Raw genomic sequence first — 15,198 nt, 5'->3', positions numbered from 1 at the left:
CTCACCATCTCTATCTGAGTTATTGCCTGACGGAATGCTGTCATCTAGGTCAGGAATGTTCAGGAGCGTGGCTCGGTCATCTCTCTGAACAACCATTTTCAGCTTGCCCTTTGATCGCTCAATCAGCTTCTTGGCGTCTATCAATGACAGGTTCTCAGTAACTGTGCCATTGATCTGGTGTGGGAAATGGATAGATGATCATTAAAAAAATAGCATGATCACATGTAGCATTATAACTGAGTAATCAAAGCGTAAGTGTCATTAGAAAAAAAGGATTGTAACATCCTACACAAGACCTGCAGCTATAAATTACCCTTTGTAAAAGCTACTAATGCTAAATTTTGATTGATTTGATTGACTTTCAGAAAGAGGTTGCAGTGGTATATAAAATAATGCATAATAGTGGTAGCTGTTGCTAATACTTGTAGTTTGTTGACCTATATTAGTAAATGCAGAGTCCAAAATAGTCGTACAGCAATAAATTAAAATTGACAAGACAAAATATTTGATGAAGCTCTTGCAAACCATTACACAAGAAGTATGATGAAGCGTGTATTCAGACCAAAAAAGTCATTTGTTTCTCTTGTTTTGTCCGGACCAAAAACGGTCTATTTTTTTCGTTCCCATTTTGTGCAGTTCGTTTTCACACTGCTTTTTGCAAGTGAACCTTTATTTGGTAAACACATCATCAACGTGCTCCAAATGGACATCGCATTACTGTCCTGCATAATTGTGGATTGTTATTAGATGCAAAATAATCGCGAACGTCAAGAGCATCTCATTCAATGAAGATTCTGTGACACTGATTCTAAATTTGGAACACGTCGTCAATCACGTGCAGTAACCTGAAGAAGACTTGTGCTCCGCGTTCCCCGACCCACAACATACTGGCAGCAGCGTTGTTAAACACAACACAGAGGATTATTTATGAATTTAGTACAATATTCACGCCCGTGTAATCCACCAACAACCCCCCGACAACCCCCCATGATGATTGGCTATGGTGACTTGTTAAGCCCAAAAAGGCGCATGTGTCCTGCAGTTGGTTCGGATCAACAGTAGTTTGTATTAAGGATCATACAAGCAAGTGGTCATAAATAATGTTGTGGCTGCTTGGTCTTTCTTGAAGAAAGTTTAGGTGACCAAATTAAATATACCACAATATTATGTAATTGTAGACATTATAAATTGTAAACAACAAAAATCCTATTAAATAACAACCACATGCTACAAAACTTGGAACTGAAAACCACTAAATTTACTAGAAATGACAATGGCGATAGGTTTGTAATAAAGTGATCTCATTCAATAAAAATGTGTCAAGTAAAAAAAGTTGGTTAGATGTGCGCAAACATAATCAACAAAATGTATTTTTCTTCCCAAAAGGGAATGATTTCAAGCTGCATATGCATGGCCGTCAATCATTGGCATACTGGCATCATACCGTTAACGCCACAAGGCCTGGATCACAATGGCAAAATATTTAGTTTTTCCATATAAAACCAAATTATTGAATACAAGATCAGCTTCTTCCACCATTCATAACACTACCCATTTAAATCTTTTACACGCAACCTCATGCAAATATGCAAATCCCTCTTTATTCACTCACCTTCAGAACAACATCTCCCTCCTGGATGTTCCCATCCCTGGCAGCGAGGCTCTCAGGCGAGATGTCCTTCACAAAGATGTGGCTGGCTAACCGCAGTCCATATTCTGCTTTCGGAGTTGAAATACAAAACAAAACAATGTTAGCAGAGAGCGAATTGATAAGTAAAAGAAGTGTTCTTAGTTAATCATTCAGGCTGAACTTTGAATACACACTCAATCTATCTTGCGGTATTTTGCTACAATGTTAGAACATTGTGTTGCTTTGGAACATGTGTAACATTTTGTATGGTGATCTATCACTTACAGTAAGGTGCTTGTGTGGACTGTGGACATTGTGTTGCTCACCTTCATTTTTCCGCGACTTGACAAGTGTGACCTTGGAAGGCCTGCTTGGAGCAGAGGAGGCTTGTGAACGTCGATCAGAGCGTGGCGAGACGCTCCTTTCCCGTGAGGCACTGTGATCTCGTCTTCCACTGCTGCTACGTTCACGATCATGTCGCCGACTGCTGCTCGTGCCTCCACTTGCCCCAGCATAGGCACTTTTGCCAGCACGACCACTGTGATGCTCATAGCCATCTTCCTCATCGCTGTCCTCTTCCTCATGCTCCGACATGGTCTCCCTGTCCCCTGGCCGAGAAACAGGGATCTGTACTTTCCTTTTCCTCCGAATAGTCTGAGAATTAAAAAAACGAGTGTTAAGAAACACAAAGTAGGCACTTTTTACACTGAACAGGTGCATGCATCAGCAGCATCACAGTACAGCCAGGATGTATTCAAATTTCAAAACTCACCAAAGTGGATACATTGTCATGTTCAAAATATTCAACACAAACCATGTGGCTATATGCAATTAAATGTATGGCAACATCAGCGACAACTACTTCTTTCAGGAGGAAGTGGTATGGGTGTGAGTCTTGTGTTAATCATACTGCCTTTACACAGTGTAACGAATGACACTACCTCAGAAGAAAATTGCACACTGAGTGATGCGATAAAAACTACACCAGCATAACTAGCTGCAGACCATTGGCAACTATTTAAAACACAAATTACTATGCAATCTAATAGATAAATTGCATTGGATTGATTAAGTTTACATGCACACAGGACAGCGAAAAGGGGCACAAAAAAATAAAAATCATAATTCAAGGTACCTATATCAAACTTACTATCTTTGCATTTTTGCCGCTCTTGCGCAGTTGTTGCACAGCATATGCATGCTCCACGTTGTCCATCGACACTGCATTCACCATAACCACACGGTCATTTTCTCTGAAAAATCAAACATGAAGATAATTAACACAGCGAAAGAGACTCACATATGTTAAGGTTACCTCATGTCAACTTACTGCAGTAACCCCTCCGCTGGACCTCCTTTTAAAACATCAGATATGACTATAGACGTCTCCCCACTTTGAAAATGTGGGTTGTCTCGCCCACCTGAGATGGCAATACCAAACCCAAAACCGGCAGCCTGCACATACAAAGATAATTCACAATACATTTATATGGCATAATAGACTTTAAAATACTGCAAATAAACCAATCATTAAAACTGGCTATTTAAATCTTATATTTATTATATTGGAAAAATGTAAGCCATATATGTTCTGGGAACATGTTTCCGACGACAACAGACAGGACTACAGAAGCAGGCCATTTGATGTAAACTTACACCCACAAAATCAGCAGAGCGCCAGAAGGCTATGAAGTGCAGCCAACAACGGGCTGCTCCTTCAGCCTCACTAAAGCTTCTACTAATTAGATTACAACAACCAGGCCAGTCTAGACAGGTACTCACTCTAGTCAACTTGATCCTGGGGCACAAGGTCAACTGAAAATATTTTATAACCTCAGTTTTGGAAATGACTACATTAATTCATAATGTTAATGTTTAACATGCTCAAAGTTCAATATACTATGTACATCAGATGATTTAGATGGTGCCTTTATTTTCCCGTAAACTTAGAAAAGGCCAATTTCTGTTCTAGCAGGTCTGTGCTCCAGTCCACAAAGCATGCTCGATTAAAGTATACTTGGATGAGTTTGGTGTGAAAGATCTTTACTGCCCTGTACAGAGCGCATTGACCTCAGCCCCACCAAACACTGTTGGGAGGAACAAGAAATGAGATGGTAAGCCTGACCCACACAAATTTTGGTCGAATAGACAAACATTCCCACGGAGACACTCCAAAAATGCATAGAATGTATATATCTACAGAAGAAAGAAGGCTGTTACAGCTGCAAAAAGGTTGACTTAAGCCCATGTTGTTTTCTATTGGTCTAATATGTTATATTGGTCTAATATGTGCCCCAACCCCTTGATGAAAGTACAGCCTTGCTGATTAGTGGTTCACATTCATACACCTCTCATTTATTAGGATTCAGAGGTGCATTCTCTGAAAATGAAATCTGATTCAGACAAAAAGCAAGAGTGCCAAACATCTCTCCCTCTTTGCTTTGAGCAGGAAGGAAGAGAAAAGAAGTAGTAAGGAAGTGGATGCTGATGTCTTTCTTCCTTTAGCTTTGTTTCCTGCCATCTGGGTTCCTTGACTATTGTTCCAGCACCATACATCCTGCTCGCTCCTACAGCTGCTCCTCTCAGTATACAAGGGGAAAAAAAGACGTGAAGAAGATTTGATTGGGTAAAGGACATGGCGCAATGTAGAGGGAGATGTTCAGAACAAATAAGAAATACTTTGCAAATAGGATAAAAGAGGCGGAGAGGGAAGGAGAAAAGACAATAGAGAAGAAATGGTAAAGTGAATTATTGGGCTGTAAACACCTACCCTGTGAAGGGTCACTGTGTGCTGTTCCCATATGACTGTTTCCTCCATTGCTGCACTCTGCAACACAAAAAGGCAATGACAATGTTTATTATGATATACAGTACATACAGTAATTTATTGAATAAATTGGAAGGTATTTCTGGCATCTGTTTATCTCATTTTATTAGCAGTCCAGAGGTTTCGAAATGGGAAAAAGCAGACAACATAAAATAAACCAAAACAGCATAGCTAAAAACAACTAATTAAAATATGGTGCATAAAAATTATTCACACACTTGCATATGAGTTCATTACAAATGTAAGCCATGAGTTTTATTGTGCCCATTATAAATTACACAGTATATCCATTTACTGAGAAAACCCAAACAATGCAAGCAAAATATAGATGAAAAGGGTCTCAAGATTCAGCAAGAAAATATTGTTTAGCCTTGAGGTCAAGTCAGCCATGAAAAGGGAAAGTCATGTCATAAAGAAGCAATGGCTTGCTTTATTTGCATGACTGGGGACCCGAAAGTCCACATGTGAAAAGATAATGAATGACAGAAATGTGAGTAAAGAGCCACGAGAGATCGAGTGAGATATGAAAAGCAGAGTAAACGTGCACATATTATTCTTGGCTGGGTCATTTGAGAGAGCTGAAGCAAAGATTAAGTCATTCAGCTACTCATCTGTCAGGGTGGATTAATGGATGCTACACAAGCATCTATTTCTATCACTCATTTTCAACTTTCGGTTGCATTAACTCTCAACCCAGTTTCCCATATCACTCCAGGTTTCTTCAGACATTTTAACTTTCAGGATTCTTTGCCTGGACCCAGTATGTAATAATTAAGTCTGAAAACCATTTTAACAGTGTTGCTACGTTACTGGCCTGAAATTTCATCTCTACATTTGCGCTTCCAGCTGATGAAGCACCATTGCTGTCAGTTGTGTCTGCCTGTAGGGAGTGAGGTTACAGCTGTCTGTGGCAGAGTGCTGAGCACAGTCCAATGTGGCAAGAGAAAGAAAAGACTAACAGCACCATGCAAGGCAGAGTGCACACAATTCTAACTTCCATAATCAGGCCTACAAAAAAAACACACTCCGCTATCTCTCCAACCCATCATAGTCCCACCCTTAATCAGCATATTGTAGTAAAACAATCTCTCTCATCCCTCATCTTCAGCTCCGGACTCAGTCATTACTGTTATTGTCACCCTTTTTATTAATACTTTTGGCTGCACCAAACCGAAATTACAATCAACAGCAGACGGAAACTTAAAAAAAACAAAAAAAAAAACAAAAAAAAACGTCTAATGTTTATTGACACATGCATATTCAAAAGGAGAGTTGAGCAGGACACAGAAGCCTCTTTTACAAGAAGATTGTGTAAGGTTCACCATTACGCCAGCTTGGCTTGTTTACACAGGATATAATCAAGATAGGCAAAAAGCCACCCATCATGTGGATGAAACATTCCTAATTAACTTGTCACCATTTCAGGGAAATCAGTTGGCCCCATCATATTGAAAACAGTTAACCCTTTGACCCTAATTTCCACGGCAGCTGTGTGGAGGTTATTTATGTCCATAATTGGCGCAAGTTTGGGTGCCCCCCAAAGATATCCGTCCCTCCCGAGTACCCCTCCCCTGTCTGCCACTACAACTCACAGTAACGCTGCTATTGTTTGGCGGGTTCTGACCCATTTAGCCACTGCTCCCTCTGACATTCCCCACACATCCATTTCTCTGAAGTGTTTTGTGATATATTCACCCATCCGTTCACCCATTCAATCATCTAACTGTCCAGGCCCACTGTGGGGAACTACACGTGTGAAACAATAGGGCGATTAGGTCATAGAGATCAGGCAGGTGCCTTTGCCCTTCAACTGTGGCTTGTGGGGGTCAGGCAGACAAGTATGAAGAGGACTAGCGCAGCCAATGACACAAAGGAATGTATCCGTTGACTCAACTCACAATGAATATTTTCTGAAAAGTGTGCCAAAAAGTCTCTCTCTATATATATATATATATATATATATATATATATATATATATATATATATATATATATATATATATATATATATATTAGGGGTGTGAATTGCCTAGTGCCTGACGATTCGATTCGTATCACGATTCACAGGTCACGATTCGATACGAATTTATAAGTCGATTGTTGCGATTTTTTTTCATTCAAATTTAGAAAATACTAGTTAGTAAGCTTGTAGAGTGTAAGGTTTATATGAAAATGTATTATTTATTTATCTGAAATTTCAGTCTTATAGAGGTTGTAATCTGTTTCATGTTTGAACAGCATTAAAATAAAATATTAAGGATTAATGTTCCGTTCATATAACATTCTTCCATGCTCAAGGTGTGAATCCTAACCCGAAGTCAGACGTTTTGTTGAATATTTTTCCATTAAAAATGGAAGTTTAAAAATCGATTCACACACACACACACAAAAAAAACAAAAAAAAAAAAAAAGGCAATGAATGAACAGAATGAACAATTCTGAGCTCTAAAAAAAAAAAAAAAAAAAAAAGATTTTTTTTATTGAATCGATTTTTTTAACACCCCTAATATATATATATATATATATATATATATAAGGGGTGTTAAAAAAAATCGATTCGGCGATATATCGCGATACTACATCGCGCGATTCTCGAATCGATTCAATAATCGGCAGAATCGATTTTTTTTTTTTTTTTTTTTTTTTTTTTTTTTTTTTGATTCACACCTTGAGCATGGAAGAATGTTATATGAACGGAACATTAAGCCTTAATATTTTATTTTAATGCTGTTCAAACATGAAACAGATTACAACCTCTATAAGACTGAAATTTCAGATAAATAAATAATACATTTTCATATAAATCTTACACTCTACAAGCTTACTGATTATTATTTTCTAAATTTGAATGAAAAAAAATCGCAACAATCGACTTATAAATTCGTATCGGGATTAATCGGTATCGAATCGAATCGTGACCTGTGAATCGTGATACGAATCGAATCGTCAGGTACTAGGCAATTCACACCCCTAATATATATATATATATATATATATATATATATATATATATATATATATATATATATATATATATATATATATATATATATATATATATAAACAAATTCAAGCCACACTGAAAATCAGGGAGGTCTGCCTGGCTCTTAGATGAGTTTGAATATTTACTGAGACTAAAGCTTCCACTATTATTGAGATTATGATGGTAATTATTCATTGCAATCTGAAATGATAATTAATACGCTGGTTGATTGAGTGTGAGCTATAATCAGCATCCTTAGCATGATGCAGAGTATTAGGATGGAAGTCTAAGGAAAAAAATATTTAGACAAATTAGTATTTTGGCATTTACATGCATAAACATTTATCTTCAATGTGACCAATTCTGCAGCAAAAGCTAGCTCATAATGTGTCTGTTTACAAAAACAGCTTTGTGATATGAACAATACAAGTCATACTAGAGCAAAGAACACAATCCAATGCACGTCTCATTTTCAATACAAAGAAAACTAAAATACTAACGGGACAAAGGACAAGTTTCTTTTAAGTGAGTACTGTAGTATGAAACAATAGTGTACTTGATGTTGCCCAAACTAATGGCAGTCTAGTGTATTTATACTTCCATATTAGTCAAGCTTGAACTATGGCCAGCAAGGCCGGGGGCTGGGAAACAAAGAGCAGCAATCAAACGACACATGACTGTGCACACGCACGCGCACGCACACAGAAACCATGATGTACAGGGTCTCTTTGTTCGAGCCTGGTTCTCGCCTGGCCCTTGATACACAGTCCGGTACAGATGAAAAACTCACTGAGACTCTTCAAAGACTAATCCACATATTTGGGGCACACTGATGAAGTGAATAGAATATTGGTATCTAGCATCCCTAGTCTGTATCATCACTACTTTTTTTCCAGACCAATACCAGTATGAGTACTCATCTCAAGCATCCACCAATACGATACCAAATAACCGATACACTAGTATTTGTGATACCTAAAATTTCTATTAAACCAATGAGAGACAATTTTAACGAACGAACGAACGAACCTGTAAATCACATAACATTGTACCTTAAAATTGGAAGAAATGAATGCAGTCCTTCTCAAGGGGGTAATGCGGTGCGATGCCAGGTGGGGCATATGTGACCTCAGGGAACTTTTTTTTTTTTTTTTTGGCCGTAATAGAATAAAGTGCATTGCACTTCCACTACAGTAGGTGGCAGTGGCACTCTCATTGTCAGAGTGGGTCAGGCGTATTAGCTCCTCTACAGGTGTACTTACAATAATTTTATAGAACAAATTATACTATTTATTAGGGGTGTTAAAAAAAAAAAAATCGATTCGGCGATATATCGCGATACTACATCGCGCATTTCTCGAATCGATTCAATTAAAAAAAAATCGATTTTTTTTTTGTTTTTTTTTGTTTTTTTTAAGAGCTCAGAATTGTTTTTTCGGTAGTCTTACCGATTCAACGTCTTATCATCATTGCCTTTTTTCTTTTTTTCTTTTTGTGTGTGTGTGTGTGAATCGATTTTTAAACTTCCATTTTTAATGGAAAAATATTCAACAAAACGTCTGACTTCGGGTTAGGATTCACACCTTGAGCATGGAAGAATGTTATATGAACGTAACATTAAGCCTTAATATTTTATTTTAATGCTGTTCAAACATGAAACAGATTACAACCTCTATAAGACTGAAATTTCAGATAAATAAATAATACATTTTCATATAAATCTTACACTTGAATGAAAAAAATCTTGGGGTCTTGTTCACGAGTGAGGGTAGGATGGAGCGGGAGATCGACAGGCGGATCGGTGCAGCGTCTGCAGTGATGCGGACTCTGTATCGGTCCGTCGTGGTGAAGAAAGAGCTGAGCCAAAAGGCAAAGCTCTCGATTTACCGGTCGATCTACGTTCCAGCCCTCACCTATGGTCACGAGCTGTGGGTCGTGACCGAAAGAACGAGATCCCGGATACAAGCGGGCGAAATGAGTTTCCTCCGCAGGGTGTCCGGGCTCTCCCTTAGAGATAGGGTGAGAAGCTCGGTCATCCGGGAGGGACTCAGAGTCGAGCCGCTGCTCCTCCGCGTTGAGAGGAGCCAGCTGAGGTGGCTCGGGCATCTGGTTCGGATGCCTCCTGGACGCCTCCCTGGGGAGGTGTTCCGGGCATGTCCCACTGGCGGGAGACGCCGGGGATGACCCAGGACACGCTGGAGAGACTATGTCTCTCGGTTGGCCTGGGAACGCCTCGGGATCCCGCCGGAGGAGCTGGTTGAAGTGGCTGGGGAGAGGGAAGTCTGGGTTTCCCTCCTGAAGCTGCTGCCCCCGCGACCCGACCCCGGATAAGCGGAAGAAGATGGATGGATGGATGGAATGAAAAAAAATCGCAACAATCGACTTATAAATTCGTATCGGGATTAATCGGTATCGAATCGAATCGTGACCTGTGAATCGTGATACGAATCGAATCGTCAGGTACTAGGCAATTCACACCCCTACTATTTATAGTCATTGCAGGTGGGGGCAAGAAATATTTAGTTTGTCCTGGGGAGGCCCTCACAAAATATAATTGAGAAACACTGAATTAATGCCAATTTTCTATTATATTGTCCTCCCATTTGGTCACAAAAATACATATTTTGCATAGAATACAAAATAAAATGAATTTAATAAAATAAACAAACTAAACATAAATATCTAGCGGCCAGAGAATGAATTTAAATAAACAAAATTAACAAAAATATCAAGTGGCCCAAGCAACCCCCAGTTAAAATATGTATAAAATATATAAGTGCAAAGAATTCAACTTAAGAATTCAACTTAATCCAGCTTCAGTTTCTCAGTCTTTTAAAAAAAATAAAAAATAAAATAAAAAATCGATTCAGCCGCCTATTGAATCGATTCGAGAATTGCGCGATGAAGTATCGCGATATATTGCCGAATCTATTTTTTTTTACACCCCTATTAGATATTGTAGGTGGTTTATATGCATTGCTGTTATGTACAAAAGTACAATATTGTGCTTTTTTTTTTTTTTTTGTATGAGCTCTCTTTTTTTTACATTATTGTGATCTTTTTTAAATATCGCCAACGCCCCCACAATATCGTGATAATTATCGTATCGTGACCTTCATATCGTGATAATATTGTATCGTGATGTTTGGATATCGTTACATCCCTACTGATCAGCAATGGCGGGGAGGCATTTTACGATCATTTTTACGTGCCAAATGCATACTGTACACCCACGCCAACCTCTGAAAATATATTTTTAAAAAACGGATTGCACCAATAATTTGTACTTTATGAATGACGTCATTGTTGTCCTCACTGCTCTGTACAGCTTAATGGCGCTATAAACGCTTACTCTAGGTTCAACCTCGCTTTCTGATAATGTCATCTTTCTCGCAACTGTTACTATAACAACCATGTTCTTGGCGCAAATCCATTGCCATGTGTGGTAAATCAGGTGCAAATTTGCTCCAAGGTGTCAGTTTTGTGGGCGTGTTTGCGCCGGTATATGATTAGAGCAATATCCTTAGTGAATAGGTGGGTAACTGGGCGCAGACTGCGGGTGCAGTTGTGGTGCAATATTTCGCGCTATTACCGGACGCAGCACATTCTTAGTGAATATGCTCCACAGTTTTTGTTGTTGTTGTTTTCCGCCTCTCGTCCAAGGCACATATCCACATGCACAGCCGTAGTCTCCGAGCAGGAAGTGGATTTGCGCCGCCAAACAGTTGCCTTCACGGAAACTATCTGGGCGAGGGGGCGGTGAGACAAAAAAAAACAAAAAAAAACAACAAAAAAAACGAGTACGCCATTGAACGGACCAATCACGAGCGAGCTACTCCCCGCCATCTACGGCGTGCAAGGACTGGGGACGTGTGCACCGCAGCTAGCTATGAGCTACGCGGCACTTAAAATTCATGGCTCGCGTAGATCATGTGATCTACGCCGGTCATTAACGCGAGAGCAAACGATGAGGCATAAATCAGGCTTTACAACTGCACTGAGTGACAACAAAGCGCAACAAAGCTATATGCTAATGCTAACGTGAGCCACTCTCTGCCACATCAATGATCAACAAGCTATTAGCTTGGTACAAAATTTGCGCATCAACTGCCATTATATGTCGCACAGTTGCAGCCAAGCAACACTGGTCATAGTAATGCTCCCTCAAAGGTATTGAAAACACACAACTTGCTCATTTCTCATCAGACCTTCATGACGTTTTTTTTTTTTTTGGTCAAGTTAAAACATGTGCTATCAATACAGAATACAATCCTTGACTTTTTTTTTTTTTTTGACGTTCCGTAAACACAAAATGCAGCAACACAAACTTTGCTGGCTTGCCTATTCAATAGGGGTGTGAATTGCCTAGTATCTGACGATTCGATTCGTATCACGATTCACAGGTCACGATTCGATTCGATACCGATTAATCCCGATACGAATTTATAAGTCGATTGTTGCGATTTTTTTAATTCAAATTTAGAAAATACTAATCAGTAAGCTTGTAGAGTGTAAGATTTATATGAAAATGTATTATTTATTTATCTGAAATTTCAGTCTTATAGAGGTTGTAATCTGTTTCATGTTTGAACAGCATTAAAATAAAATATTAAGGCTTAATGTTCCGTTCATATAACATTCTTCCATGCTCAAGGTGTGAATCCTAAGCCGAAGTCAGACGTTTTGTTGAATATTTTTCCATTAAAAATGGAAGTTTAAAAATCGATTCACACACAAAAAAAAAAAAAAAAAAAAAAAAAAAAAAAAAGGCAATGATGATAAGATGTTGAATCGGTAAGACTACCGAATGAACAATTCTGAGCTCTTAAATTTAATTAAAAAAAAAAAAAAACACGATTTTTTTTTAATTGAATCGATTCAAGAATCGCGCGATGTAGTATCACGATATATCGCCGAATCGATTTTTTTTAACACCCCTACTATTCAATATGCCTCCATTGTGAAAGCCAGGCAAAACAGTGTCACCATCTTAAAAACCTCTAAAAATCTATCCAATTCTGCAATCAAGAAATGAAGTCAGCTGAAGAACATTACCAAACACATGATCTCTGTGGCTTTTTTTTTGGCTAACTTCCATTCAACATGAAAGCAATGAAAACCAAAACTGATTTTGATCACAATCACCTGAAGCCAAAAACACCCGCAACTAACAATGTCTTTCACATCAAAGCAACCCTTTATAAAACACATTGAAGGACGCTGTGAAAATGCACAAGTATTCCAGTTGTGGCCAACGACCTGTTAAGTTTGTAGTCCATTACTTACCTCTCTAGCATCCTCTCAGCCGAACTACAGGAATGATTCAAAACTAGAGGAAAAATGGAATGCAGATCAATAAAAATCATTACCCACATCTCTGCCATTCATTTGAATGGTGCAATAAAGCTAAAGTTATTATTTGCATATTTGAATGTTGGCTAGCATCAGAGTGTGCTTCTAGTGAGGGATAAGAGTGAGATAAAGCCCTTCCAATGCTTTAGATCAGTGTTCCCGCACTCCTTGACAGCCTGAGGCAGGATGTAAGCAAGAACAGCCACAGCACCCACAGGAAAACACTCAGTTTCCTGTTTGCAGGAAATCGCTAGCTTCCACTGAAAAGTTGAAAATTCCTCCTTATATAGCTCACCTAATCTCATGGCCTCATCACTTCTAAGAGGTCCAGTAGTCTTTTCCATCAGGATCATAAGCATACAAAGATATCTCATTTGGCTTGCTGTTGAGATTTTTGCAGTAGAGTGGATACCTGGTTCGAATTTGTGTAAGTACGTATGAATACAAAAAAGACATCATATAACACATTACAACATGTTTTCAGATTAATGTTTAGACTGGGAACTCCCACAAGAACTGACACCCTCTACCAGCATCTTATGTGCCACAAAGGCAGTTTTAGTACACATTGTAACTTGACTTGACTTTTTTTTTAAGCATTAACGACAGCAACTTCAAAAAACTTCTATCAACTGACCAATTGACCTATAGCAAACCATGCCCAAACTACCAAGTTCCGTCAAGCTTGTCTTGCTCCATTGAAATTCATTGTAAAATTGATTCACAAAACATATGTCAGCGGCAAATAATAAACCATAAACTAGCAACCTTTTAGCTCCGTTGTCACCTTCACTTTAGCTCTAGAGGCAAGACCATCCATAAAATTGACATCAGTTACTTACAATACTTACAATTATTTAATATTGTGTATTATCAGGATATCATTATCATCAGCCAGACATCACAGAAATCTACAAGTGCTACCCCATTTTTGGCGAGTTCTTTGCGATGAGATACCTCAGAAAAATACACGGACTGAGAAAGACATATTTATTCAGCCCGATCGACATATGTAAACCTGCTTCAGTCCGTGTCAGTCCGTGCATTTTTAAGAATCTTTGTGTCGTATGTAATTCGCTATAAGTTTAGCTGAATCATTGTTATTAATGTTAGCTGTGTAACTTGGCAATTTACACAAAGTGACCATAGCATCGTAACAGGCACTTTGAGCTTATTTTGTTTTTTTGTGTGCATCTTTCATGTAGAATTTTGTGTTACCTCAGTATAAAGAAATGTTCTGTTGCAAACACTAGAGAGAAAAAAAAAAAAAAAAGTTTCCAGGTCCATTCATTAAAAATGACAATTATTTTGTGGGAATACAATTTCCACAATGGGTGAGAGAAACTGTTGTTTACCTCAGACTCATCTTGAGAGTTGTATGCTTTTGCATTGATAGTTGTGAAGTCGGCTTTTCTGCATATTTTATTATTATGAATATATCCTTTCACTGCATATTGTAGACACTTTTGCCTCAATCTAGAAAATACCACGCTTGTATTGTTCCAAAAACACTCACTGATGTTCATTTACACTGTAAAGTGTCCAGAACGGTATTGGACCCGGAAGGGTCAACTGAGGGGGGCGCGGCTTTTTCGCAAGGTCAATTGTGGCAGAAACCTAAGACAGTAAGCCATGAGTGAGACCACAACAATAATGCAAACAAATCTGTGGCTTTATCACTTCAACATTTCACGTGTCAGGAAACAATTATATGTAAACATATGTACTGCCCTTTTAGTACTGCATTGAACAGTAAAAATTGGAAAACAGCTTGTGATTTAAAGATGCAAGTGTATCAAATTAAACCAAAGTATTCCACTTTAAAATATATCGAGATAAGCATCAAATGTTTTATTGGAGAGATACAGTTGATGGACACGCTACATTTATAATATTGACAAGTTCATAGATAACTATGTAAAATTAACAGGAAACAAAATCATACCCTCTTGAACTGAGCTCAGGGCTCTAGACTAACTTTTGCACTGGGAGCCTGGATACAACCAACATTTTCAGTTGGTCGCACCAGTGCAGGATTTCGCCGCACCCTTTTTTGGCGATGTATCATTGTCTTAACTAGCAAACCAGTGTTTGGTATTACATAAAGATATACAGTGAATCAAGATATATTTGCATAACACCCAAACTTGCAATTCAATTATTTTATATGATTATAAAACAAGACATCCATCCATCTAACCGCTTACTCCTCATAAGGGTCGTGGGGGTGCTGGAGCCTATCCCAGCTGGCTACAGGCAGTAGGCGGGGTACACCCTGAACTGGTTGCCAGCCAATCGCAGGGTACATAGAGACGAACAACCATGCACACACACAAACACACGCTGGGACAATTCAAAGCGGCCAATTAACCTGCCATGCATGTCTTTGGAATGTGGCAGGAGACC

At 38.6% G+C, this 15,198-nt stretch overlaps 1 protein-coding gene across 13 annotated transcripts in view; it reads right to left on the bottom strand.

Moving 5' to 3' along the window:
• The window catches only part of tjp1a (tight junction protein 1a), a 126,949-nt gene that overhangs the window by 30,670 nt on the left and 81,081 nt on the right, over nucleotides 1–15,198 (bottom strand). For 9 of the 13 annotated variants that reach the window (XM_077519061.1, XM_077519069.1, XM_077519060.1 and 6 more), the window contains 6 exons: nucleotides 4,401–4,457; nucleotides 2,961–3,085; nucleotides 2,781–2,883; nucleotides 1,957–2,284; nucleotides 1,613–1,719; nucleotides 6–174 (listed from right to left, as the gene is read on the bottom strand). In XM_077519061.1, the coding sequence (XP_077375187.1) occupies nucleotides 6–174; nucleotides 1,613–1,719; nucleotides 1,957–2,284; nucleotides 2,781–2,883; nucleotides 2,961–3,085; nucleotides 4,401–4,457 (889 nt within the window). The remainder of the gene's footprint in view (nucleotides 1–5; nucleotides 175–1,612; nucleotides 1,720–1,956; nucleotides 2,285–2,780; nucleotides 2,884–2,960; nucleotides 3,086–4,400; nucleotides 4,458–15,198) is intronic. The other 4 variants (XM_077519062.1, XM_077519059.1, XM_077519070.1 and 1 more) reach the window with 1 other exon arrangement.

The sequence above is a fragment of the Festucalex cinctus genome, chromosome 4, assembly GCF_051991245.1.
Source record: "Festucalex cinctus isolate MCC-2025b chromosome 4, RoL_Fcin_1.0, whole genome shotgun sequence".
NCBI classification, from domain to species: Eukaryota; Metazoa; Chordata; class Actinopteri; order Syngnathiformes; family Syngnathidae; genus Festucalex; species Festucalex cinctus.
This window is presented reverse-complemented; position numbering and strand designations above follow the sequence as displayed.